General features: G+C 37.3%; 2 protein-coding genes across 5 annotated transcripts in view; one reads left to right on the top strand and one right to left on the bottom strand.

Annotated features, from left to right (window-relative positions):
* LOC134741937 (integrin alpha-8) overlaps positions 1-24241 on the top strand; it is a 185941-nt gene extending 161700 nt beyond the window's left edge. For 2 of the 4 annotated variants that reach the window (XM_063674818.1, XM_063674817.1), the window contains 21 exons: positions 9352-9409; positions 9575-9640; positions 12149-12324; positions 12815-13021; positions 13306-13405; positions 13696-13930; positions 14304-14470; positions 15332-15474; positions 15775-15968; positions 16545-16806; positions 17447-17604; positions 18087-18262; positions 18893-19027; positions 19507-19581; positions 19659-20094; positions 20667-20878; positions 21386-21631; positions 21753-21829; positions 22183-22335; positions 22805-23035; positions 24114-24241. In XM_063674818.1, the coding sequence (XP_063530888.1) occupies positions 9352-9409; positions 9575-9640; positions 12149-12324; positions 12815-13021; positions 13306-13405; positions 13696-13930; positions 14304-14470; positions 15332-15474; positions 15775-15968; positions 16545-16806; positions 17447-17604; positions 18087-18262; positions 18893-19027; positions 19507-19581; positions 19659-20094; positions 20667-20878; positions 21386-21631; positions 21753-21829; positions 22183-22335; positions 22805-23035; positions 24114-24191 (3585 nt within the window). In that variant the 3' untranslated portion in view covers positions 24192-24241. The remainder of the gene's footprint in view (positions 1-9351; positions 9410-9574; positions 9641-12148; positions 12325-12814; positions 13022-13305; positions 13406-13695; positions 13931-14303; positions 14471-15331; positions 15475-15774; positions 15969-16544; positions 16807-17446; positions 17605-18086; positions 18263-18892; positions 19028-19506; positions 19582-19658; positions 20095-20666; positions 20879-21385; positions 21632-21752; positions 21830-22182; positions 22336-22804; positions 23036-24113) is intronic. The other 2 variants (XM_063674820.1, XM_063674819.1) reach the window with 1 other exon arrangement.
* Positions 1-27947, bottom strand: part of LOC134741942 (brahma-associated protein of 60 kDa) — a 389674-nt gene that overhangs the window by 139043 nt on the left and 222684 nt on the right. The window lies entirely within an intron of this gene.

The raw sequence follows: 27947 nt of genomic DNA, 5'->3' as shown, positions 1-27947 counted from the left end.
TATATCTGTCATAATCATCCAATATTTAGTACGTAGTGGTTATATCAGTGTGATAGTCCCAGCAGAACCAATACTTGAAATTAGATGTAAAAATTGAATTGGGGGTTATCTTAAGTTAACATCTGGTATAATTTGTGGTTCTCTCATAAATAAGAATCATTACCCACCAATCTGGTCATACAGTAATCTTTTGAAAAGCTTTTTTGCTGGCGACCACAAAGTGCAAGCATTTTCGGTTTCGCTCGGCTGCAGCGCTGCAACCAATACGAAATTGCTTTTCTGGAGGTGTAAATACTTTATCGAGCGATAAAGGGGTTAAAAGTGGCTCGAAATGATTCACTTACTTAATATTACACACGGATGCTTCGTCGACATATGCTTTCCTTTGAACATGGCTGGACATGCTGCCGCGTGTCTAGAAATAGACCAACGGTACAAAATTGCGTTTTTCCTTCATCCTTCAGACAGGGAATTTGTGTCGAAAGCAATTCGGTTGGAAAGCGGTGCCTTTCATATGTTAACGCAGTCAATAATCATAATAACAAAGGCTAATTTTATCTGTCATAAAGTTAGCACTTTCACAACTTAATATTCAATTATGGGGAATAGCTTTATGGATCATAAAATGTATGTAACGTGACAGATTTACCCTTTTGAATGGCTGACAATATGGTTGCTGTACTGTTATTGCTGCCGCCTTTAAAATATAGTTTATGGATGCAAAATAAGTACCTATACACAATGTCGTCAAAGAAGACCGACGTGTTTTGAAATGTATGTATGTATGTATGCATATACTTTATTGTACATAAAAAATAACAAAACGAAAAACACAGTCACAGAAAAAATTAAACACAACAAGGCGAACTTATCCCTGTATGGGATCTCTTCCAGTTAACCTTTGAGGAAATGAGTTTAACCAAAAGTAACGACGAATAACAAACAAAAACAACAGTGTACAATCAAGTTTTGAATACACATTGCTACAAATAAACATAAATAGAAATATAATAATAATAATAAATAAATAAATGTATATATACATATATCAATATATACCCTAAATAAAAATAAATAAATACTCAATATATAATATAAATAAATGGATATGAATTCAAACTAAAAAATAAAGGAGATAAAAGAATAAAAATACTAATACTAATCGGATAAAAACTAAATTACCTAACTATCGGAAAGCCACAGTTTTTTAAGCCGCTCCTTGAGTGATGCTACAGATTGGGATTGCCTCACGGACACCGGTATCTCGTTCCATAATGCGAAATGCTAAGCAGGGCTTAGGTTCTGGTCTTCCGCGGCGTACGCTGCGCACATTACTCAATGTTTGGGAAGACGGGATCATTTCTACGATATTATCCGCGAACTAAACTGAGGACCTAGGTCATATCACTATCTCACACACTCTTGCCATGACCATGTAAGAGTGATTGAGTAGTTTTACAGTAGTCATCAACTTGGTTTGCGGATAGTAGGGTATATAGGGCATGAAGTTGCAGCGTCCGGCATTATCTTCTTCTTCTTCCTGCCCTTATCCCACGTTATGTGGGGTCGGCACAACATGTTTTTCTCTTCCATTCTCCTCTAGCTTTCGTCACCTTATCACTCACTCCTTTCTTTCTCATATCCTCCTTCACACAATCCATCCATTGCTTTTTGGGTCTACCATTCGCTCTCCGTCTATCAACATTCATCCCTAACATTCTTTTGCTTATATGGCATTCATCCCTTCTCATCACATGCCCATACCACGCTAACCTACTACTTCTTATCTTCTCCGTTACTGGTGCTACTTTCAAACTTCCCCTAATATACTAATTCTTAATCCGATCCTTTCTCGTCACTCCACACATCCATCTCAACATTCTCATTTCCGCTGCGTGCACTCTTCTTTCATTATAAGGAGACCAAAATATGACCTCACTGAGAATTTCGGAAACAGAGTTACAGTATACGATGACACACTAAAAGACGTGTAAGCGTGACGTGCGCTATTTTGTTTTAAACAATGTTTTGCTTGTAATAAACAAACACAAAACGCGTGCATAAATATTAATTTTACGCCAAATTGAAAAGGCTAACTTTCTTCGAAGCTAAACAAGCTCTGGCCACGGAGTGAATTAAACAACTTTCCTAATCTCTTATATCACTCAACAGTTCTTTCACAAATGAAACTATTTTCAATCGTCTTAAGATTGAAGTTTGAATGAAATAAACATATTCATAAGAGATTTCTGCGACTAGCAATGTAAAGGCTGTACTTGTCGGAGTAAACATTGGTTTTGGGAGATTTAGTATTGATTTATGTATTTGAGTGGTTTCTTTGGAAATGACCGTGTAATGGTAGTTTTATTCCAAAAAGGCCTATGGTTATTCAAGGATCGATGGAAGTTGACCGTTTAGACTTGAAGAACAGAATGTTGTAAGTTATGTACCGTAATGCCTGAATTTCGATTGGAATTGCGAAAGAACAGTAGGTATAGACCAGTAAAGGTTTTGTAATCCGTGAACGATTGATCTGGTTTAGGACGAGGACTTTTTTGACGAGGTTAATAGTAGAGGAGCATGATCTCCCACAAGGATCTCCTCAATGATCAGTTGAGTGCTACCCTGATCTAACAGTTTTCTTTTTGGAAGACAGTAAACGTCATTAAGCTGATGCTTACATAATTATATATTACGTATACAAAGTATATGTCACTCTTATTACGGACAAATTTGGGAAGAAAGAACTACTCGCTACCGATCCTGCGGTGTCAGCAGGGGTCGGAAACCGGTATTTGCTCCATACAAAAATACCGTATTATTACGTTCTTTTTCGTTCTTTTGTTTATAATTTCATTTTTAATGGGACTTTTTAATACTGCAAAATTGTTTCCTAAATACATGATTCAGTCCTACGTAATGAGCATAAAAAAATTCAAAATATTGGGCTATTTCGGGGTTTTTAAAAAATACCGGTTCCGAGCCCTGGGTGTCAGCATGGTTGCATTTTTATCACCTATCACTATGCCTGTCACTTTCGCACTTACCTACTTGTTAGAACGTGATAGGCATGGTGACAGGCGATAAAAATGCTACCGTGCTAATCCTGCAGTTGTTACAAACCTGGCTTGCTTACTAGGCGGAGCGATTCTTTTACCTGGATTTTACAAAAACCAGGAGCTTTTACAAAAGTAGCATTAACAGTTGGAGAAATACTCGTTGAAAATTGTTAATACCTTGTAGTTATTTTCACATTAGCATGCGATAAAGGGCAGACAAGCGCCGCCGCGCAACTGCCCCTCCATTCTCTTTGCTTGCATCTTGTCAGGATAACCAATATTCAAATAACCTCGAAAACTAAGCACTATGCGTATTGAAGTCCACCATTCATGCACCGCTGCTTTCTTGACATCCATTGTTTAAGAAATCTAAATATAAAAGAATAAGGAAGGCCACTTACGGTTCTGCTTATGGTCCTGCTGCATTTAGACACAGCTATCTGCTAAAGTGACTGCGTAATATATTTACAGTCCCACTCGAGCAGCTTCCTTTCTATCATGAAGTACCTAATCGAATTTAAACTGTTGTGAGACATACTAACATTAAATAATTACACGCTTTCTAAAGCACTAATAGTGCGAGCAGCGTTCACGACGGCCGTGTATAGCGTACTCCTAAAAGGAAAGGGGACCTAGGCGCTCCGAAACTCGTCGCGCGAGTGACTAAAACAAGTAAACCGTGTAATTATTTAATGGAGTACCTAACTATTTTAGGTCACTCCCTTAAATATGATCTCCAGTGTATGGAAGCTTTAGAGATCGCTTGGTAACTTTTTTGGTCCGCGCTAGTCCACTATTATGCATACGCTCCGGACTTATTTGACTAGAAATTCTCCAAGTAAACTTTTTTAGATTATGACCTTTATGAAATGTCTACTCTTTCTTATCATAAATGACGTAAATATAATATTTACGAGAAGCTATTCCTCGGTATAAGTCGGCAATACGCCTGCGCGCAACGTCGCGTCGCATATTCATCGCGGCGCGGGCGCACGATTCAATGCTAAATTTAATGTCCTAGCTTTTATTGATTTTAGGGTTGTCTCCTTTTTAGTGGCGTGGGAAAGTTAAAGTTACATTTTCTCTGGATAAATGATCCGTATGCCTACTTTCAAAAGCTAATACCGACTACCGACTGAAGGTGATACCAAATTTTTTACACCAATTTTTTTAGGTACTTGAAATTGCGCGTAAAATGTACGCGTCACACATGCAAACATGATCTAAGTTATTTGATTTATTTTGGTATGTCCCTTACATGTAGGTACTTATATTAGGTAAATTCATGAAAACTGGCGCGGATTTCATATGAGAATTTTGACAGTTGATTACTAATCTCGCACCAACTCATAGCGCCACTTGCACCATCCCACTAACCCGGGGTTCACCGTTAAACCGTTAACCCAGTGTGAAATTGTACTGGTAACCATAGTAACTCCAGGGTTAACCGCTTAACCCCAGGTTAGTGCATGGTGTATGTGGCGCTTATGAAATAACCTACCTATATGTAATTAATATGCTTAATAATCTGTGTATTCTGGTACATACTTATCACAAAATACTATAATCCATGTCTGTCTGTCTGGTTACCTCTTCACGCTTAAACCGCTGAACCGATTTAACTGAAATTCGGTATAGAGATACTTTGAGTCCCGGGGTAGTTTAAAACTACCCTATGTCCTTCCCCGGGACTCAAAGTATAGTTTTTATCCCAGAAATCATCCTTTAAGGGGATGGAAGTTTGTTTGGGGAATCGATAAAAAGCAGGTTGGGTAAAAAAAAGGCTACGCAAGTTACTAACTCCACGTACACGAAGTCGCGGGCAAAAGCTAGTTATCCATAATTTTCTCATTGTCAATCAATCAATCAACAAAGATCAGACCCCGACAAAAACACCCGATTGACAAAACTAACAAAGCAAAACACATGTTTAACATTTTTAAGCGGTTTTTTTGTGGAGTTTTTATCAAAGCTCCGAGCTTTCATTGAGATATCTTATACTATCGTCAACTGTTAACTCACAATAAGCTTTATTGCCGAGACATAAGGTACACCAACGGTTAGTTAATGGTGCTGCTGTTGGTATGTTCACACGGATACTTTTTTTGCCTTTTTTTGTTGCAGGATTCACGACCACGTTCGACGTGTTGCCTCTCTGTCGCACTTGTAAATTCGTACGTCAGTGTGACAGAGAGGCAACACGTCGAACGTGGCTCGCGGTAGGCCCTCTGTAAATCCGTAGTTCTGTTTTGAGCGCAACAAAGATTTAGTAGCGGAAGCAGTGACAACTTTATATTTACAGTTTGTTAGTAATAATTTTGGTAACTTGTTATAACAAATCACATATTTTAAAGTGCATAGTTGTATACTTGTGAATATTTCTTATCGTAGTATAAGAATAAAATAAGAAGAAAAACATGTTTTATCATGAACAAGTTTGGGAACAAATCAATATTATTTTATTAAATATTTTGATTTGTGTTTTTTTAAGTAGTCACACTGCTATATATGAATTAAAAACTAGATGTCATATATTAAAGAAAAAGTGACGAAAGCCCTCCAGTGGTGGAGGCCGAATTCGAACCGGCGTCTTTAGCTATCGCGGCTAAACGCCATGAACCCCTAAGCCACCTCGCCTCGCTGGAGGGCTTTCGTCACTTTCTTTAATATATGACATCTATTACAGTTTTTAATGTTTTATCATATTATCCCAAAAAACATTTTAATTAAACAACTGGACTGATCGAATTTAAACTGTTGGAAGACATACTAACACCTACTAACTAACTAACTGTAAGTGCTTGAGAAAGGAGACCTAGGCTCTCCGAAACATGTCGCGCGAGTGACTAATCAAGTGAGTCTAAACCGTGAAATTATTTAAGACTAAGGACTGCGTGAAATATTTTAAAAGTTTTTATTTTATTTTACTACTAACTAATCGTTATTAGGGAGTAGGCAATAAATAAAATTTAAGTAAACATAGTTTTTACAATAGTTATATATATTTATAAACAAAATAAAATAACAATGTAAAATAAATAATAATGTGAAATAACGCAGTGCTAATATACCTAAAGGTACCTAATATTTATTTGTAATATCTGTTCTGATCTCAATTTAGTTTAACCAATGTTAATTAAGTTTACGTGCTGACGCGATCGCTTGGACAGGTCTCCACGGAAGACCAGCGTCAAGATACCTGAAAGGTAACTTGACTTCAAGCTGAGGGGAGACCTTTTCAGTGACGTTTATGTTTTATATTAATAAAAGTGTATTACATTTAAGCAATACTGTAAGCGTCCTGAATAAATTTATTTTCTTTCTTTCTTCTTTCTAATATCAATTTTTTTTTTATGATGAATAGGCAGGCGTTTGACCACGATCCCACCTGATGGTAAGTGATGATGTGGTCTACGGTGGAGCACGCTTACCTATGAGATACCTATTAACTCTTGCCTTGAAGAGCCCCAAATTGTACTCATGCGGAAACACAGACTCGGGCAGGGCGTTCCACTCCTTGGCAGTTCGCATAAGAGTTCGCAAATTTGCTAATTATAACAAATCAATTGAAAAAAACTCGGTTTGTTGTTATATTATATAACAAGTGGACGAATGTTCGCAATCAGAATAAGCCTCAAGGATGCAACAAGGACCTTGTCACCACTGTCACTGACACCTCTTCTTTATAAAGGGGCCCACTGACTATCAGTCCCCCGGACGATATTGGCCTGTCAGTTGTTCGGAACTGTCAAATTTTTGTTCTAATCCGGCGGACTGATAATCAGTGGGCCCCTTTACAATTCTAATTCAAATTCAAATAATTTATTTCACAATAAATATTCCGTATACAATCACACTTACATATAAAATAAAATAACTAATTTTAAATAAAATCTAAATATGTTAGTAATAGGTAATATGTACTTAGAAAACTATGTTAGTACACGCGAAATAAATTGTTAATAAAATACATTAAAATTACAATAACGTACACTATAATATTATTAATATTATTTACATGCTTAGATTATAATTATAGTACACAGATTTATTACGACATGATGACCATGGGACTCCACTTAAAACATCGTAAAAATCAGCTCCAGCTTTATCTATCCTGACACCCCCCAATCAGTCGTCCGAAGTGGAGTGGACCTATAAAAATATACAGGCCAGTCGTAAAAACAGGACTATTAAACAACACTTTGTACTCAAGGCTTGATTGCCTTGTGTTAATTTCAATTGATCTTTTAAAGCACATTGGAAACAGTGAAAGTGGTGAAACATAAGCAAAACACGGTTAAAAGAAACATATTTTTTTTAATTACAGTGCTAAATGTTAATGCAAGATATACAAATTGTCCACCGTGACACCTGTGCCATGTTTATCAAAAGCTTGTAGCTTGTAATACAAGACAGTGGAAGTCCCTTTCTAACAAAAGCTGTTAAAAAGTTAGTTCCGCTTGTATTACAAGCTACAAGCTGTTGATAAACACGGCACTTTCTCGTTCTCTCTCAAAAGCTTCTCAAAAGCTTGTAACTTTTAATACAAGCGGATGTCACTTTTTGACAGCTTTTGTTAGAAAGTTGTATTACAAGCTACAAGCTTTTGAGAAAAGGGCCCCTGTGGCCTATTTCTCCAACGGTATTAGTCTAATATTATTAGTGTGTTGCCATGGTAACCCATACCACTTGACAGTTCGTGGACTAATAATATTAGTCTAATACCGTTCAAAGAATATAATAGTTACCGTTCGAAAAATGGGCCCCTGCTATAATAACTGTCTCGCAGGATGCCACTTTTCTTAGATTGCCAGTTACATTATTGTCAGGCGCTAAAGAATATATTTAGTAATGTTGAAAATAATATAAATTGCTGTAAGATTCTCTAAGCTACCGTCGTGTTTTGGGGTATAAATACAAACATCAGTATTAAAAACAAAGTTGTTGGCTGTGTATCCTTCGTTAGTATGAACATAATTTATTATATTTAATCTAAACAACTTAATAGAAACGTATTGACTTTTGCATATACCTAAATGTATTATAATTTAAGAATTTTTAATAAGTTCTTCTAATTGTAAATAATTTTTAAATATGATGATGTACTGCAAATAAAATATATTTTAATCTATTCTATTCATGATTTAGAGTTTTGAAAAATACCTTCCTTTTCAATTATTCCTCACTCCTATATTTGTGTGATCTTCTTACTCATTCTTTTTTCCTTCGACTTTTTTAACTGTGCCTGGTCCTGAAATATTTTTGTTAAGTCTTTGTGCATTTTTAGGGCCTACTTGTGAATTTTTATTACTATTTAACGTTTAAAGCTCATTTGTAAAACTTACGAATAATTGATACAGATGCAAGGAATCCTGACAGTAATCTCCCGATACATTTAAATATCGACGACGTATTTAAAGTGCCCTGCATCTTGTTTTATCTCCAAACATACACTTGAGACACAACAATAATTATTTGCTGTTATAGAAGATCTTATTGAATTGATATAGAGTATTTTATTGCGTGATTAGATACTCGAGTACTTCTTACGTCTACGTTCAAAAGTCTGTTAGAAAAACGTATTTCAAACGTATGGGTCTTCTTATTCCTACTACCTTTTCTATCTATGGTAGTGTAATGGAAGTGATTGAATAGTTTATATCGGCTGCCATGTGGTGACAGTTGTTTGTACTTACATTGATTTTTCAAGTGTCTTGTGTTGTTAAGTGTTGGGATCTTACCGACATCTGTTTTTTTAACTGATTTGATAAATACAATAAAATTTATTGGTACTTTTATCATACATGATAAATGTATAAATTCAATTCAAAACGCAACTTTTTCATAATGTACATTCAGGATAGCACCCACATGATCTAGGTAAATGCTCTTAATAATAAGTATCTTGAACGATACAGGCAATTGAGACAAATTTCTGATCTGGCCGCGTAGCCAACGTGCCAATCGCTTACGCTCCGTAGCGATCGAAACGCAACTGTCACTGTCGCACTCATATGGAAGAGTGATAGAGAGACACAAAGCGTTTCGTTGTCGAAGCGATAGCGATTGTCACCTTGGCTAGACCGGCTGAGCTTTGAAACTTACTTAAAAACAAATACTGTCAAAAATTGATAACCTCCGCCTTTTTTGAAGTCGTTAAAAAAACACTGGTAGCACTTAATTCCAATAAACATATATATATATTGACCCACAAAAAAACTAATCTTAAATTAAGTCTGAGAAAATCAAGGATAAAATAAACTGCAACTATTTTTTGTCTTCTTTCCAGGATGTCAACGGATTCGAGCGTTTATTCATGGGAGCACCCGGCAGCTGGTATTGGCAAGGTAAAAACAAACATATTATCCCTTTAAACTCCCTTCATTTTCTCTTTACTTTTTCTAAGACTCCTTGTTTGGAGACTTTAATCTGGCGCATTATTGTACCGTTATCAAGCTTCAACAGTTCCACGCGATGGAGAACTAAGTGTTTCTGAAATGTTCAATCCACAGGGCGAACAATATCAATAGATCCTACCGAGCCATTCAACAGCTACTATATGAAAATACCGGAGGAAGGTAAAAACAAGGCCAGAACCAATAACTCGTTAACCGAATAACATAGCCAGGCTTATGAGCGCCTAATCCTAATGCCTTGTGAACCATTTACAGTTGTTTTAAATCTTAATTCTGCTAATGTTCGAGATAATTCCACTAATATAGGTGCTCACGAAGGCGGGGAAGCTAACATGGATCTTAATTGTTAAGAAAATTTGTTGCAAGAATGACGAAATAAGCAACATTAATACTAAGGACATTGGTAAAACAGTTTTAAAGAGTGGTGGAGATATAATTAATGTTACTGTCGTCATTCTTGTAAATAAACATGTAGGGGATCGCCTTCGTGAGTAGAACAGTAACAATGTGTCCGATTTAGTATTTACTAACATGGTTGTTTATATTAATACTTACTGTCTAGAAATCCCTAAATTTCTCATGTATAGAATAGAGGGCGTTGGTAAATTACCCTGAATGGTGACCCTTTAGTTTTAGAGACTAATGGGATTTACTTAAGGATTATACTTAGTTAAATTTTAGTGAGAATTAGTCTCGAACTTACTGAGTTAGATTTAATAATACAAACTGTGTCAACTAAACTATTCATCTATGTGATTGTTATTACTATACTGACAATCATTTATTTGAGTAGTTCGGTTTCATTAGCTTAATTGACATCATGACATCGACTGTAAAGTCAAATTTTCAAGCAGAAAAATGGCAAAAATACGTAATTACAACCTCGCAGAAAAAGCTTAAGTAGTTCATGAAATTTCCTGCCGCATGACGTGTTACCTACGTGTTTCGTTCTCTTTTTGAAGAAATTATATGTTAACAGCCAATTCATTACTTAATGTCAAAAGTTACTATCATCATATTCATCAATAATAATGATTCATTGTCAGTGCGTTTTGCTTGCGCAAAGTTTTTTTACTTATAAATATCGAGATGCCTTATTTCAATTCTTTGATGGTTTTTGTCGCGCTGATGGTCCATTCTGTATAGTTTTGTTCATGATATATGTTTTTGGTTAAAAATATATACAAGGTGTTCATGAGGAAACCGAAAGATTTTAACCACGCTTTTCTGAGGCCAAAAGAAGAAAAAAATGTAATAGGTAAGTTTTGGTCAAATTCGCAAAAAAAAAAACGATTTTTTAAATGTATATACATAAAAAGTAAATGTTATTGGTAAACTTGTCACTTAAAATGCACTTTTACTTTTTTTTTGTTTTTACAAAGTCTTACTTGTCACTTTTGACATTAAGGATACTTTGACTACGTCCCGTGGTGGCAACATCGCCATCAAAAATGCGTTTTGCACTATGTAACAATAAAAACTTGTTTTTATTTATTTATTGGTATTAACTCTGAAACTAGGCGAATTACAGAAAAGTTTTTTTTTTTATGATATAGGAGGCAAACGAGCAGACGGATCACCTGATGGTAAGCGATTACCGCTGCCCATGTACACCCTATAGGACATTTTAGTCTTTAAATATGATCACGAATACGTTGTTACAATTATTCGGTTTCCTCATGTTACGCCGGTATATTCGTCATCACGCTTACTAAATCTGACAAGTACACGGTTTTAATCAAATGTATAACCTTATGTGTTTAGTGGCTAGGTAACTATTTCACTAGACTTATTGACCGGGATATGGACCGGGATTACCTTTTGTATTGTTTTCGAGCTCCCGATATTTCGACCGAATTTAACTAACCGTGAATCATTCAAAATTGTTATAGGTAACTATTTGTCAATCAAATCCGATCACATAATTATTAGCTTTGGAAAATAGACCGACGATATATAAGTTAGTTAGTAGTGCTAATGGTGGTGTAGTAAACGAATACGCCACGCCATTTATAAATTGAATTTCTGAAATAAATAATTATTTGATTTAATTTAATTCAAATTTTTATTTTTTAAACAAAGTACGTACGCCAGTTATAAGGCTTGAGTAGATAGGTTACTCCAAAAAAAAAATATTATTAAAATAAACAGTGGACAATTTATTTACATAAGGCGCAAAGGGAATTATGTAACGCTTAGTAATTCATTTACAAACATCATTTTTAAGCAATATTAATTGGCTTTTCAATTAATTCGACAGCTGAAACAAGGCTTTGGTGACCATAATATTTATAACAAAATGGTTTGTAACTATAAAGCTAATTTAACGAGGTGCTATTTATTATCATATCTATAATGAAAATTATAAACGTTCATTACAATCCATAATGCCTAAAACTATGAGTTAATAAATATTTATAAGCATCAATTTACCATTTATCATTTTTAATTTATGTTACCATTACATCATTATTTTAAATACATACTTGCCATTGAGTGCTACATATAATGTGGATGATTTCATACTCGGTTGTATCGCTAAATAAATCAGAATTATGCAGTTACTTCTTTCAACACATTTTTGTAACACCTAATTTATATCATACATTGAAATCATCCACATGACCAACTCTTTCTAGCTATCCTCTTAAATTCGTCTTTGCGTTTTAGGTCAGATATACTCCCAGAGCGTTGCCTCGAACCCCATCCTGATTGCCACTCCAGAAGCCAACCCTAAGTATGACGACTCGTACATGGGTTATTCAGTGGCTGTGGGAGACTTCGCTGGCACTAAACAGCAAGGAGTCGCTGTTGGGATGCCGAGGGGAGCTGGGCTGAAGGGCCTGGTAAGTATGAAAGAATATTCAAGAAACCTTTTTTGCAAAACTATTGCGACTCAATACTTATACCATGCCCTGAAGAAGGCACTGAAATACATGACATTAAAAATTATGAATAAACTAGTGTAACTAAGAACGGTAGTTTGACATAATTGTAAAAAATACGAGTTTATACTTGACAAAAATGAGGAATTCATAGTTTGTGATTAGCAACGCAGACTTTCTCAAGTAGAAATGTAAATAGAGTATGGACAACTGCTTAAGTTTCCCAAACAACATCTAAATCATCACATCATTTCTCTCATTATCTTTAGTTTTTCTAGTTCACTGATATAATATCTGTCCCATTTCATGCCATTGAATGCGATCTTCATCATCCAAATCATCCAAAACCTTACATTATTTGTCACCTAGTCTTCGTTCTTTTTGTTTTTGACGTGGTCTGGACATCCCCATTTTTATATCATACTAAATTCTAATCTATTACGATTTACAGGTGGTTCTCTATACCTGGGACCTGCAGAATATCCAGAACATCAGTGGCTCTCAGATTGGCGCCTACTTCGGCTACAGCCTGGCGTCTGGCGACATCGATGGCGACGGCCAAGATGACGTCATTGTTGGCTCGCCCATGTTCAGCAAACCTAAGAGCGACGGCTTCGAACATGGAAGGATCTACGTCATTTACCAGGGGAAAGATAGGGTAAATTTTACACTAGTTTTCTACTGTTATAAGAAATGATAAACACAAACAAGAGAAAAATATTTAAAAAAAAAACAGAATTCATAAACACAAACACAAAGAGAAAAATATTAAAAAAAACAGGACATTATACGAAATGGCTTCATCTCGGAATGATGCTATCGATTTCCAGCGCTGATCTTCCGATGAGACTATCATTATGCATATTTCCTTTGACCTCCTTATAAGTCAGTCTAACACTGAAAATTTTAACTGAGTTACAATGTAATGTTTTGTGGTTTCAGTCATTTTCGAAAAGCCATTGGATCACTGGAGAGGTATCCAGGGGTCGATTCGGTTTGTCCGTCGCATCGCTGGGAGACATCAATTACGACGGTTTTGGAGGTAACCCTATTCCTATTACTTTAGTATTTATTCTGTATAAAGTCTTCTCCAACATTACATTTCCATTATGGAAACATTTAGCAACATTCTTCTCCTTTTGGTGGAAAACATCATGGCTATATTTTACTGATTGCACTAAAAAATAACCCATGAGTGCCCAAATTGAACCAGTCACGAAGTTTACAGCCACGTGTCTCTTCTTAGACTAGAACTCCTGCCACAGTAGATTTTTCTTTCAATTATCATGATACGTTAGTCATAGAAGTTTATGTTTCTTTATTATATTTCAGATATCGCAGTAGGAGCTCCATACAGCGGCGAACACGGTCGCGGCGTCGTCTACATTTTCCAAGGCAGCGAGACCGGTATCAGGGACAAGTACTCCCAAGCCATCAAGGCAGAAGACATATCTCCTTCCTTGACTACCTTCGGCTTCTCTTTGTCTGGAGGCGTCGATTTGGATGATAATAGTTACAATGACTTGGCTGTTGGTGCTTATAAATCGGACAGTGTTGTATTTTTGAAGTTAGTATTTGTGAATATTGAATTTGCTTTTACGCTGACATTTTTAAAAGTGATTATTTAGAGCGTTAGGGATAAAAATAGACTTAACTTTACGCTGTTTGCCTTCTTAAGCTCAGTTATGTTTTTTGACTAAAAATCTTCAATACATTCGTTAATTTAGTTTTCTTCGTTAAAGTTATTTATTAAATTATTTCTATAACTAACGTACGTACGTGTCGTATAGGTACCTAAAGTTTACTAAATGCGATCTGCAATAGCGAGATTATTGTTTTGAAATCTTCCATTGATTGTATTTCTGAAATTTCTTTATAGTAGGTATTCGCATTTATTTGCCTCTAACATTGGATAAAGATATTTAATTCTTTGTTTTCAGGTCTCGACCAGTAGTAAAAGTGATGGCCGAGGTGAAGTTTCAAGAGGACACTAAGTTGATATCATTGACTGACAAACGCTGTACCACCAGGGACGGGACTAAAGCCGTCTGCTCCAAGCTCATTTACTGCCTGCAGTACGGCGGTATCAATGTAGACCGACAAATTGGTGAGTATTATACTAGTTTAAATATTATTATCCCTCAGATCATCGTTCTCATGATCTACATCGACAGAGACGATATCATCATCACAGAGATCAAAGATAGACCCTTCTTGAGACAAAACTGTGACTACCTACTTTGTTATAATACGTCGATTTTGCACGTACAAATACTCAGTTATCGGGTTTGAGCCATTCACTGGTCGCCCTCGAGTTGTCTATCTTTTAACTTTGTGATCATTTTGGTAATTATTGTCATCATCAACACCATTTATTGCATTGTTTTTATCCCGTATGTAAGGAGAGAGCTAAGAAGGCTATGTTGTCTCTCTTTTATCATCAATCTATCAACTATCCTATATTTCATCTATGCCTGGTAACGAAATAAATTTTTGTATATATTTTTTTGTACTAGTAGCAGCGACATCGTCAATATCAACATTATCAGTATAAATTGTCATCATTCATTTGTATATTACCTTCTTCTACTAAGAACTAAGATAAACTTTTCGTAACTATTTCCGAAAACGTGATGTTTTCAAAATTTGTATTCTTTTTTCCAAGCGGAAGGATACATCTGCTACTTTGGTGAGTGGAGAAGTAGCGATTGGCAATCATTGTCAAAATTACCCATCGTTGTCATTCGGTGCAAATAACACATCCCTATTTACCACTCAGTAGCCAATTGATGTTAGCATACACTGATAGTTTGCACTATTGTTTGTGTTAGATGAATTTGCACTTCATATCAACAATAATTATGCTCTACGTCTTCAAATAGGTGATGCGTCTCTCAATATTCTTGTCATATGTCGAAGATTTGTTACAAAAATTTAAAGTAACATTTAAATTGAATGACTGTTCCAGAATTCAACGTGAGCTTGGACCTTGACTCGAGGAAGACGACGACCAAGAGGATTTTGACCGAGCGACGGGAGTCCACCTACACGACCACCATTGTACTCGTGCAAGGCGAGCAGAAGTGCGACAGCCTCACTGTCTATTTGGATGTGAGTGCTTAGATATTCAGATACCATTAACTGATAGGCTGCATCCTAATCTAGTAATGTCTCTGGCTAGACTAACTTGGATGTATTCAATTAAATTAATTCCCTAAGATCTTTACAATGTCCACCATGTCGGGTCGCCCTCACCCAACGGTTTCCTGCAACCTTGACTTGATCGTCGATCCATCTTTTCGGTACTCATAAAACCTTATTCAAACGAAGTTCAGTTGTTTTTGGGATCTCTAAAATTGTGCTATTTAAAAATATGTAGTAAAAATGTTGACCAAAGTTCTTCCATTATAGGAGGAGATCCGCGATAAGCTAACCCCGATCGAAGTGAAGATGACTTACAACCTGATGAGCCAGCCACACGGTGACATCGTGCCGCCGGTCCTGGACCAGACGCAGAGCGTTCAGGCCGCCGACTCCCTGAATATACAGAAGAACTGTGGCCCGGATAACGTGTGCATACCTGATCTGCATATGCAGGTTTCCTCGTAAGTTGACAGTGTTCTTAGGTCTTTATACTAGTAATGCCTGATCAGAGGAACATAGTTTACTAGATCTTAAAACTAAAGAAAAGAGCGTACTACCATCTTAAACGCCGGCAACGCACTTACAACCCCTCTGGTGTTGCGGGTTTCTATGGGTGACGGTAATCGCTTACAATCAGGTGATTTGCCTGCTCGTTTGCCTCCTATATCATAAAAACTACGGGCAAGTGACCCCGGGGTACAAAAAATTTGGAAATTTCCTACAACTGTACTTGCCAAGGCATTCCTCTTACCTTATTCGGGGGTTTAAACCTAGTGACCATAGTTTGTAGAAAATGTCAAAAGAAACTTACATAAATAATGTATGGAAATGATTTGATGATTCAGATTCCCGTTGCATCTGAATGCCGATATATTTTTACTACTCAATTGGCGTTAGTCGATAAAATAAATGATTGTCATCTTTGGCTACGGTGCCTTGTACGAAAATTTGAATAGAGCTTGCTTTGAACATATTTAAAGAAGGAATAAATACTATAATAAATTTTGAATAATTATAATAAATTTCTTCATTATCAGGCCGATAAGAGAATACACCCTCGGCTCCGGAGAGAACATCAATCTCGATGTGACAGTCGCGAACAGCGGCGAGGACGCCTTTGAAGCGGCATACTACCTAAAGATCCCTGCTGGAGTTACCTTCGCTAAGATGGAGAGGCTCGATAAAGACAGTGAAGTCGGTCAAGCCAACATTTACTGCTCGGTCATTGGTGGGAAGGACGTTAGTCTGAATACCACTTTGAAGTGTGATCTGGGCAATCCTATGTCTAGAGATGAAAAGGTTGGTATACTTACTGCTCCAGTTATTTTTTTCAATTATAAGTTCACATCAAATGTCGGAATCGTGGGCGTATCTTACTATCGGCAGCACAACAGAACCTTCAATTGTTAGTGACGAGGGCTTTCAATGAAATGCAATAATCAACTCACAGTCTTTATTGGACAAGACTGACTACAAATCATAGCACACATGTTACATTTCTCTTCTTAAGCAAACCAGTGGAAACCAACGTAGGTCTGTATTTTCGAAATTACTTTTAGTCATTTAATTTCGATGGCTGGTTGGTTTGATGATGGCTGATGGTGGACTTGTAATCGATATTCCGTCTCTTAATTTTAAAACAAACACTCCCTCTACCTAAATACTCGTACCACCCCTATCTGGTTTTGGCACAAAGCTCGAATTAGTTTACTAATTCCATCCACCACATTTTCATAATTAATAATGTCAGTAATGTAACACGGTTAAATAATGTGTGAAGGGGCAAAATATTTTCACGCTATTTCAACCATCTTCACAAAGACAAGGTTGCAGTGGTCTCGTTCGATGACCCTCCTTCTGGGGAATATGAGCGGCTTTGTCTGTCTTTAGAGTATCCATTTTCTTCGTCTTTAGACTATTCCTTAAATTGTCTCTCCAGATCCGTTTCCGCGTAGTCCTCGAAGTGGACACCACGGTTTCCAGCATGATGTTCGATATGGAGACCAACTCCACGAATCCTGAGCAAAACACCAATTACGACAACGTGCAGCATCTCTCCATTGGTGTGGTGGTTAAGGCTATGCTGTCAGTCATTGGGTAAGTTTTTAATATGTAGGTTAATTATTTGAATTGCTTTGTAGTTGCTAAATGTTATCCATAACTTATGGACCATCAGTGAATATGTGCAATACATCATCATCACCTAAGCCCATTGACCATTATTGAAAGAATGGTTACATACTTGTTAATCATATCAAAAATCTATGTATGTTATTTTAAAAAAAAGATTTTTTTACGGAAAACAGAAAGTTCGTGAATAAGAGAACAACGATCTGTGAGTGAAATGTTTGTACGAGTCAAATTGCAAATATATATTTTGAATCACACGCTTTTTATATTTGTTGGAACTGTGATAAAAAAGGCAACCTAATTGTGTTTGCGTTTCTTAGAATTGTCTCGATGAGTTAAAGTTCCCAGTTGAAAGAAAAGTACAGATAAAAGCTTGTATCAAAAATGAAATTTTTGACAAAAATACTTAGTTTGGTCATAACAAGCTTATTTTATTTTCTACATTTCAGTACCTCCGACCCTCCTGAGCTCCACTACAACGCCTCCCTCTACGAGTTGGAGAACTTCAACGACGAGACCAAGCTCGGCCCTCAGGTCATTCACAAGTACCAGATCAAGAACGAGGGACCCTTCACCGCCGACGAGACCGAATTTTACATCATGTGGCCGTACCAGACTCTTACTGGTAAGACCAGCTTCTAAGGCTAGTTAGATTTCACCGAGGCCAAGCTCGGTTCTCGGCTCCACAAGTACAACATGAGGAACGAGGGTCCTTCACCGCCGACGAGGCGGAATTCTACATCATCTGGCCGTACTGGACTCTTACTGGTAAGACCAGCTTCTAAGGCTAGTTAGATTTCACCGAGGCCAAGCTCGGTTCTCGGGTTCCACAACTACAACATCAGGAACGAGGGACCCATGAATTCTACATCATGTGGCCGTATTTACTAGACTTACTGGTAAGAAGAAGAAGCTGTCTTTGGCTAGTTGGATAACCGATAACTCCACTGAAGCGGAAGCCCTCAAGCTAAAGCTTGGCCCTCATCTACAAGTACAACATCAAGAAGTTGGGCCCTTCACAGCCGACGAAACCGAGCTCACAATGAGATGTCCTTAATTTAATTTTGCTGGAATGATTTTCTTCCAACAGTTGAATGATCAACACTAGGTACATACATACTGATATGGTTTTGCATCTTTCCTCCTACCATAAAACTGCTGAGATCGAACAAATTAAAATAATTATGTAGTCTTGTTTATGTATAATACTGGAGGTCCTTGTAAGCACAAACTAAACGAAATATTTCCATTTCAGAGGAGAACCTGATGTACATGCTGGTACAGCCACAGCCGCTGGGCAACGTGCGGTGCGACGTAGCCCGTAATGTCAACCCGGCCAACCTCATCGTGTCCTCGCCCTACGTGTCTTGGCTCAACAAGGAGAAGGAAGGTTGGTTTATTAATATTTTTTATATATAAATAAGGTCCGTCTACAATTCTACATGCTCTTTCGTCGCTTCTAACGTTAACACTCAACTTACAGAAGGTCGGTAGAGAAGAAGCGAAGCTCTTCCTTATGACCGTGTCTGACCGTGTGTGAAGTACGTATACATATACGAGAGTTCTTGCCTTATGATGGTCTCCCCAGACAAAAAAAAATATATGTCTTCACCATATTCACCTCAATATTTTTTTCCTACCGTTTGACACTGTTACTTATTTCAATTCTGTTGTATACATAGAAGTAAACTAACTAACATTTTATAATATTAGTTAGTTTTTAGTATTGATCTGTATTTTTTGAATATTTTGAAATAAATCTGGTAGACATGGAATTTATTTCAGAAACATAATTTCCACTTTTGAAAAACGTGTTTTTTTACTTTGGTTGTCCATGTTTAATCATCTTAATCATCTATCTGTTTTCAGCAATGGAAAGCAGTGAATTCGCATCCATATACAGAGAATACATAGCTCAGAATTCCCGCGACTGGTATGAACAAAGTAAGTATAACTTAAATAAGCAATTCAATCAAATTTTGTTGTTCAACAAACTTACAAGAACCATATTTTATTTTCAGGATATTACTCCGGCAGCCAAGCTGGTCAGGTCATCGGAGAAGCAGGTAGACAGTATGGTCAATCAGGTGGAAGCTACAGCCAATCCGGAGGCAACTACAGACAGTCAGGCAGCAGCCAATCGGGTAGTGGCTACAGGCAAAATGGTGGTTCCAGCTTCTCTGGCGGTTCCTACGACAGAAACTCCATCCTAGCCCAAGAGGAAGCAAGAAAAAGAATGGAAGCTGAATCTGTAGCTAGAGAACAGTTCAACAGCCTCTTCGGTGGAAAATTTGACTACAATCGCAATCGTGATGAAATACCGAAAGATTATACCGTGACGAAATATTTGAATAGGACAGTTGTGTATGATGACCAGAATAGGATAGTGTGGCAAGCGGAAACTAGCACCGAATATGGAGGGCTGATTGGCCAAGAAGCTGGCGGTTCTTACCATGCGTAAGTATTCAGTTATAAATGAAATTTTGACGTCCTAACACTTTGAATCGTCTATCGTCTGCGACGCGTCATCGTGAGCTTTGTTGGAAAGCACGAAGGTTGATACTGGGCAGTAGCCGCGCGCGTTCGTTTACGTCTTTGACTTGACAGTCAAAGGGTTAACATGTTAACATGGAGTAAGAAGCCCTTGAACTGTCAATTTTTTTACTTTGTAAAAATATCGTCGAAGGTACTTTTACCTCATGGATATCAGTTATTGACTGGAGTTGAGGTATACAGTCGAAGAAAATTTCGTGGCTCATAGTTTGACAGATGATATAGATGATGCTGTACTGCGCCATGTTTTGTGGTCAGTGACCACTGGTCACCTAACAAATGCAGTCTACTTTTGACAGCCAAAAATAACACATAATGTACAAAGCCATACAGCCGCATCTATATCAACAATCAAATTCTTAACACAAACTTTTACATTCAATGATTTTTGCCTGTCAGTATTTGCTTACATCTGTCTTAAATAGAGAGGCTATTGATTTTAATACTTAGTCTCCTTACGTTACACCTTTTTTCAGATCTGGCAACCAAGGATACTTCGGCCAGCAAGGTTCCCGAGGCGTCATAACGCACAGTGGTTCCCAAGGATCCTACCAAGGTGGTTCTGTACCGTTCGTGCATCGAGACTTCGCGACTACGGAGACGGTGAACCGTGATATTATCAACCGGGATTCGGCGACATACAGGGCTGGTCTGACGAGCGTTGGGGACAGTGAGGATGATATTGGAGGTAAGAATTATATATATGTCACAGCTGGGAAATAATCGAAACAAATATTTGACCAAATCTCTAAGAGACTTGATCAAGTCGCGCAGGATATTACAATGATGAATCCATTTTGTCATTTGCCTAGAAAAAATCAGTTAGTTGATCAAATTCCTGAGTCGGTTAGTTAGTTAACAGACAAAATCGTCCAAAAAGTCATCTCGCTTTGTCATTTCACCAGACTTGTCCCCCCGATGACACTGCCAGGCAATGCCACTGTGCACTGTGCAAGCGGATTATATTGATTACATTGCAATCTAGTTGTGATTTTGCTTGCGAAAATCTTGGGTTAAAATCCCGATATTTACATGTATGATACACGAATATTTATTTTGATTGAAATCTTCGGCGGTTTCTAAGATTAGAAGTATTAATCTGTCTATAATGTTATTTGATAGGGCCCGTAATATATAACCTAACTTATTTTTACTTATTACTATGATAATGTCACCAAAAAATATTTAATTCTAGGCTTCGGAGCGCACGCAGCACAAGGAGCTAACGGCGAATTCAGAAGCGGTGTAACAGGAGTAGGCTACGACAATCGACAGTCAGCCAGCCAAGGAAGCCAAACCTTCGGTGGAAGACAATCGGGCCAAAGCTACCAGGGCGGTTCGAGATCCCAGGGCCAGGGTCACCAGGGCGGACAGTTCTCGCAGTCGGGATCAAGCTCGAAGACTGGTGGAGGATATTCTTATTCAAGCCATTCCGAATCAGGTAAGTCTGCCTATTATTTATTTTTATTCATTATTAATTCGACACAATAAAGATAGTGAGTTTAACCTTCCTCAATTTTGTCAGCAAGATGAAACAGATGATAATGTGAATTATTTTTCAGGTTATAGTGCACAATCTGGAGGCAGCTATGCATCAGGACAAAGACATGAAAGTGCCAGGAGAAAACGAGAGGATCAGGTATTTTCTTGTTGCTTTATTACTTATTAATAATAAATGTGAATGGCTATCAAAAGTGGCCGAAATATTATACCCAACGTCTATCATCTTAGATACTCCTTATGTGTATATATCAGTGGATGAATCAAGTGACAGTGAGACAGATACTGGCAATCTAACTTCTCCGGAAACTCCCTCGGAATGCCACTGGAACTGGCGCGAACCATGCGCACCAAGGTTTCCTTGTTGTAGTGTACAAACAGTCCATTTTGGCCTCCGCAAACTTTCCTTAAGCACTTCATCCCTGAATGAAATAAGTAACTTTAGCACATGATAAGCCGTATGAAAAATTATCTCTATAAATTCCGATTCAGTTTCAGGTTGACAGTCAGCTGAGCGCCCTTCTGAAGAGCTGCAACGAGAAGTACAAGTGCGCAGTGGTCCACTGCGCTACCGGAAGGTTGCTCAAGGGACAAGAAGTCTGGGTTGCCCTGCGGACAAGACTCAACGCGAGTGTGCTCAATGAGGTAACATTGAAAGCATGTATTACGCGCATGTTTACGTAAAATTTAATTTTGGAGTTATAATCTGGGGATAGAGAACAAGTAGGGATAGAGTGGGGATAGAGGCACTATTGTATTAGGGTTACCTGTAAGGATAGTTGCTGTATTTAATAAAATAAAATAATAATAAAGTAATATAAAGATAAATATCACATCTAATCCTAGAACATTGATATAATTTACAAGCGTTAATACTGAGGCTATGGTCTGTGAATATTGATGTCAATATTCGCTCTTTGTATTGTTGCGGCGCCGCATTGGTGGCCATGGGACAAATTAGTTTTCTGACAGTTCTATCAATATCCTATGATTGGCATTCATTTTTGATATTGTTGTCGTCACTCCCATTTCGCATATATAGCTATTGTAGGTGGGGTGGATTAAAATCACGATAGGTGCTGTTTAAATTCACTGATTTGATATTTTTCCCCAGATCTCAAAAGACCGTCCAGTGAAGCTCTCCTCCCTCGTGGCCGCGCACGTCACTCAGCTCCCAATAGTGGGCTCACCGAAGCACACGCACTGGCACCAGGCTGAAGCCCAAACGCTAGTCACCCCACAGCTGGGCGCTGCTGAGAGCGGTTCCATACCGTTATGGGTGATCATTTTAGCTGCCGTTGTGGGTGCCTTATTGTTGTTGCTGTTGATCTTCGCTTTGTATAAGGTGAGATTTACAATTCACTGTTTAAAAGCTTGGGGTCAAAGATGACCATTGTATATCGGCAAACGACAATAGAAAAGTAAAAATGTATCGAGAGTAACCCATCTCATGTAATAGGGGGTATTACTGCAATGTTCTGCCACCAGAGTGCAGCACTAGCCTTTTTAGTAAACCATAGAGTAATTAACTTATACATACTGTACCTTTAACAGGTTTTTGACAAGTTTTTAGAGATAATAAAATATGACATTGATGCATCAAGGCGGTTTGCTTACAGAGGATCTACCGGGAAACGCGAATCCGAAAATTCGCTTACTGCCTCTTTATCGCTCGAATATGCAAGAGTGACAGAGATGTTAGATAAAGAAATTCCGATTTTCTTGTTTCGCGATAGACCCTCAGATTGTGGTGGTAGTGCCGCTCTGGCGCCCCCTACGCAGAGTTTCGCGTAATATTCCCTATTCAGGATGACATATAACAAAACACAAAGTGACATAACAAAAAGTGACGTTACCATTTCCGGTAATAATGTTGTGTTTTGCGTTTTCCACAAATTATTCGTGACATTAAACTTATAATCTGCCTTTGTAAAAAAACTTGTAGTGAGTGTGATCTAAAATGACTTAGTAGGTATAAGTACACCTTCACTAGACTTATATTGACCGGGATATAGACCGTGATTACCTTTTGTATTATTTGTGAGCTCCCGATATTTCGACGCAGTTACATGCATCATGTTCACGGGTGACCCGTCGTCGTCGTCGTCGGCGGGTCGTAGTGAAACTAACCGTGAATCATTCAAAACTCTAATAAGTACACCTTCGTAGATAAGCATAGGTAGGGAATTCTAGTTCAGTGACTACGGTTCAATAGAGCTTGAGACTCTTCGACCACGCTAAGTTTTTACCGATTTGCCAGTGACAATGCACACATAATCCCATAGGAGCGCCAATCTTGACGTAGCACATGGCGTAAAAACTTTAACAACGTGGTTCAACTATAAGAGTTTAAGCTTCGTCTTTCTTGTCGTAAGTTGTGGCTTGAATCTTGTAAAAATCTATAGATAACTATTAACTTCCAGTGCGGCTTCTTCAAGCGCAACCGTCCCTCAGACCACAACGAGCGCCAGCCCCTGAACGGTCGCGACGAGCACCTCTGATACCCGCCTGCGGAGCCAGTTGCCTCCGCCACCACCGCCACCACCGCCACGTCAGCCACCTCCGAGACATCTGTCACTTCCTCCAGCAGCTCAACGGATGCTGCGAGTGATGTCACCAGCAGGGACTCTACTAGTTTTGATAGGTATTGAAAGTGAATACACAAAGCGCATTTGGAGTGTTCTGATGCATTCGCAAGCTGTCCCGTACAAACGCATTTTATTTCGTGTATTGGAACTAGTGATGTGCCGTTACCGTAAATTACGAGAACAGAGAGAATCATCGGGTAATTTACGCGGTAACGTTCTCCGTACGGGTAATTATCGAGAAAGTTGTTTAAATTTTCCTTTTTTTGAACTTTTTTTTACAGAATTGTATTTTATTTAGTTAATAAAATCTGTACTGAAATTTTCAAAAAAATCTGACAAAAGGAACTAGATTATTACCAAAATTACCGTAAATTACCGCCGTAAATTACGGGGAATCTTCTCCGTAAATGTTACCGGGTAAAATTTCTAACAGAAAATTTAAGTTTTTTCGATGATATAATTATATTATTGTGGTGAAATACATGATAATACGTAACTATTTGACTAATGTTTAATAAGTTTTAGTGCGATGTGAAATTTAGGGTGTTTAAATGGCATTAGTGAAAAATGAACTGCGTTTTAAGTGTAATGATTCAGTTTGATTAAACAAAATCCTTCGCAAAATAAATAAAATTATTACTTTTTTACCAATTAAATAAAACTACTGTGATTTTAAGATATTTTATTACACCTCGTGTTTATTTCAAGTTAGAATGTTATTTTATAAACAAGTAAGTGCTTATCAGCTGGGGACGCTGGGGTCGTATCAGTTATTGCAGGTAAAAAAAAAACACGTGTAAACTGCATTTCATGGTTTGGGTATTCACGGATTATAATGGCTCCTGATTGGTCCTCATCCTTTATCAGTTGGCCAAGTCGTGTCTTAGTGGGGAAAGTGTGTGGACGGCATAGGACATATGGAAAGTTTAGTTCATCTTGAAGTGACCTATTGTGAATAGTAAAGTGTTGTTCAGTAGGAGCTGAACAATGAGGCTAAAAAGCAAAGTATTAGATTATTTTAGAGAAACTACCGAAAACGAACGAATTAAGTACAGTTGCTTGTTTTGTGAACATGTATACACCGCAAAGAATGTCACTCGTTTCGCTCATCATTTGGTTAAGAACTGCCAAAAGTGTCCTGTTGATGTTAAAACAGGGTTCAAAAAGAGTGACCCACAGCCGCAAAGCAATGCTCCTACTGGTGCTGAGAACAGTTTTGGACGAGTATCTACAGAACAGCCTAATGATTCAACTGTAGACGAGGTAAGTGTATAGGCCATACTTATTTTATCAGAATTTAAACTACTTCTTTTCGAGCCATGTTGAACAAGCTTTAAATTTGTTTCAGAAAATTATTCATAAGGCTTTTGCAAGAGCAGTTTACGTAACGGGCATGCCGTTGTCAATATTTGAACATCCTTTATGGATTGAAGCATTTAATCTTCTGAAACCAGACTTCAAGCCCCCATCACGCAAGATTCTTTCCACTACACTTTTGGATGAAGAGTACAAGGAAATTAAGAACGTGATCTCAAAAAAAATTGAGCAATCGAAGGTTTTGCATTTAGCGGTGGATGGATGGACAAACATCAGGAAAGATTCCATAATAAACATCATGGTATATACTCCAACACCATTTTTTCACACGTCTATTGATGCCGAGACAAACAGGCACACAGGAGAGTATTTAGCTGAAAAAATATCGGAAACTATGGAAGAAATTGGTACCGAAAAGTTCCTCGGGATTGTTTCGGACAATGCAGCTAACATGAAAAAATGCGGCAAACTGCTAATGGATAAATATGAAAAGACCACGTGGATTGGGTGCCTTGCCCATACATTAAATTTGCTTATAGCAGATGTATTGAAAATGCCCGAAGTACAAGAAGTGTTTACGATGGTAGTTAGTATCGTAAAATGTATTTTAAAATCCAATATATTTTGTGCAGAATACAAAAAAATCGCTAGTGACAAATGTTTGAATGTGACTTTAGTGCTGCCTGTGAAAACGAGATGGGGAAGCTACTCACATTGTCTTGAAAATTTTATGAAATCGAAAGAGATTTTGCAAACAATGGCAATCAACGAAAGCAACAGGGATTTGCAAAAGTTCAAGAGCGAATTGTTGGAAGAAAACACATGGAACGTTGTTGAGAAACAAATCATCCTTTTCAAACCCATTGTAAATTGGATTTTCAGGCTTGAAGGAGATGAATGCACTATTCATTTAGTGCCTCAAGCTTTAGAAGAAGTAGAGAGCACCCTAGTTACTGATGTGGCTAGGCAAATATTCACTGAGGAGCATTATGCCAGTATTCTTCAAAAATTCCGAGACAGGAAAGAAAATTGTTTAAAGCCCATTCACTTGGCCGCAGTCATCTTAGATCCGAAAAATCAAGGAATATCTTTAAAATCAGAAGAGTATCTTGATGGCTGTTCTACAATAATGGACATTGCTGAGTGTGATGCACAAACAATCCTGAAAGAAGTATCTGATTACAAATGTAGGAATGGTTTTTTCGAAAAAGAATTTGTGTGGCAAACAGCCCAGTCTATAGGGCCTGTTGCATGGTGGCAATCACTATATCCAAATTGTCTTTTGGGAAAGGTAGCTCTTAAGATTTTATCAGTGCCTTCAACATCGGCGTCCGTGGAACGATCATTTTCTACATTCGCAAATATTCATACCAAGAAAAGAAACAGGTTGCTGACAGAACGATGTATGAAAATATGCTACATATCGCACAACTGGAAATTACTACATCGTAAAGGCCCACAACAGAGAACTGACACCTCCATGGATCAAAGCGACATTTCTGGAAGTAATTCCGAAAACGACCTATCTAACTCTTCTTTTGAATTCGAACCCATTGATTTCGTATCAGTGTTCGACGAACTTGACGAGTAAACATGATACTAATAATCATCAAGGAGGTCAATTAAGGCCAACAAATTAAGCAGTTGATTCTATTAAAATTTTTGCTAGTTAGGTATTTGTTTTATATGCATAGCTGATTTTTGTATGTACGAACAAACGTAAGATGATGTTTTCAAATGTATGTGTAAAGATGATTATTTTTATAACCCCGATCGTTGATTATTTGTTTTGTATTTTTTTTTTGTGTACAAATATTCATAACATGTTGTTTATTACTCATTTCATATATGTACAGATGATGACTTTTTTATTTTTTTATTTATGATTTATTACTATTGTTGATTCTACTTTTGAAAATTATATTATAAATCGGTCAAATAAAGAAATAAATCTATTTACAAACATACTTAATTGTGTATTATTGTATTTGTATGAATATATTAGCCTTTACTTATTGCATGGATACAAATAATGCAAAACATTGTCATAATACAATTTATAAAAATTTACCACGTGTCAGATAACACAAGTATACTTAAAAGTAAAGGAAACATTAATAAAATATTTTAAAATCACAAAACTTGTAAGAAAATTTCAGTCTTAACCGAATACCTTAAGGGGTAAGTTACCGAGAATTCTCGGTAATTTACGGTAATTTTCACCAATGAGAATTACCGTAAGTGCGTAATTTCTCGGCGGCACATCACTAATTGGAACTTTTTTTGCCGTTTTAAGCCGATGACTATTTTTGACCATTTGTCACAGAAAAAGACACATGCATATCTTCAGAA

The sequence above is a fragment of the Cydia strobilella genome, chromosome 6 (assembly GCF_947568885.1).
Source record: "Cydia strobilella chromosome 6, ilCydStro3.1, whole genome shotgun sequence".
NCBI classification, from domain to species: domain Eukaryota; kingdom Metazoa; phylum Arthropoda; class Insecta; order Lepidoptera; family Tortricidae; genus Cydia; species Cydia strobilella.
The sequence above is the reverse complement of the archived record's forward strand: the minus strand, read 5'-3'. Positions and strand labels throughout refer to the sequence as shown.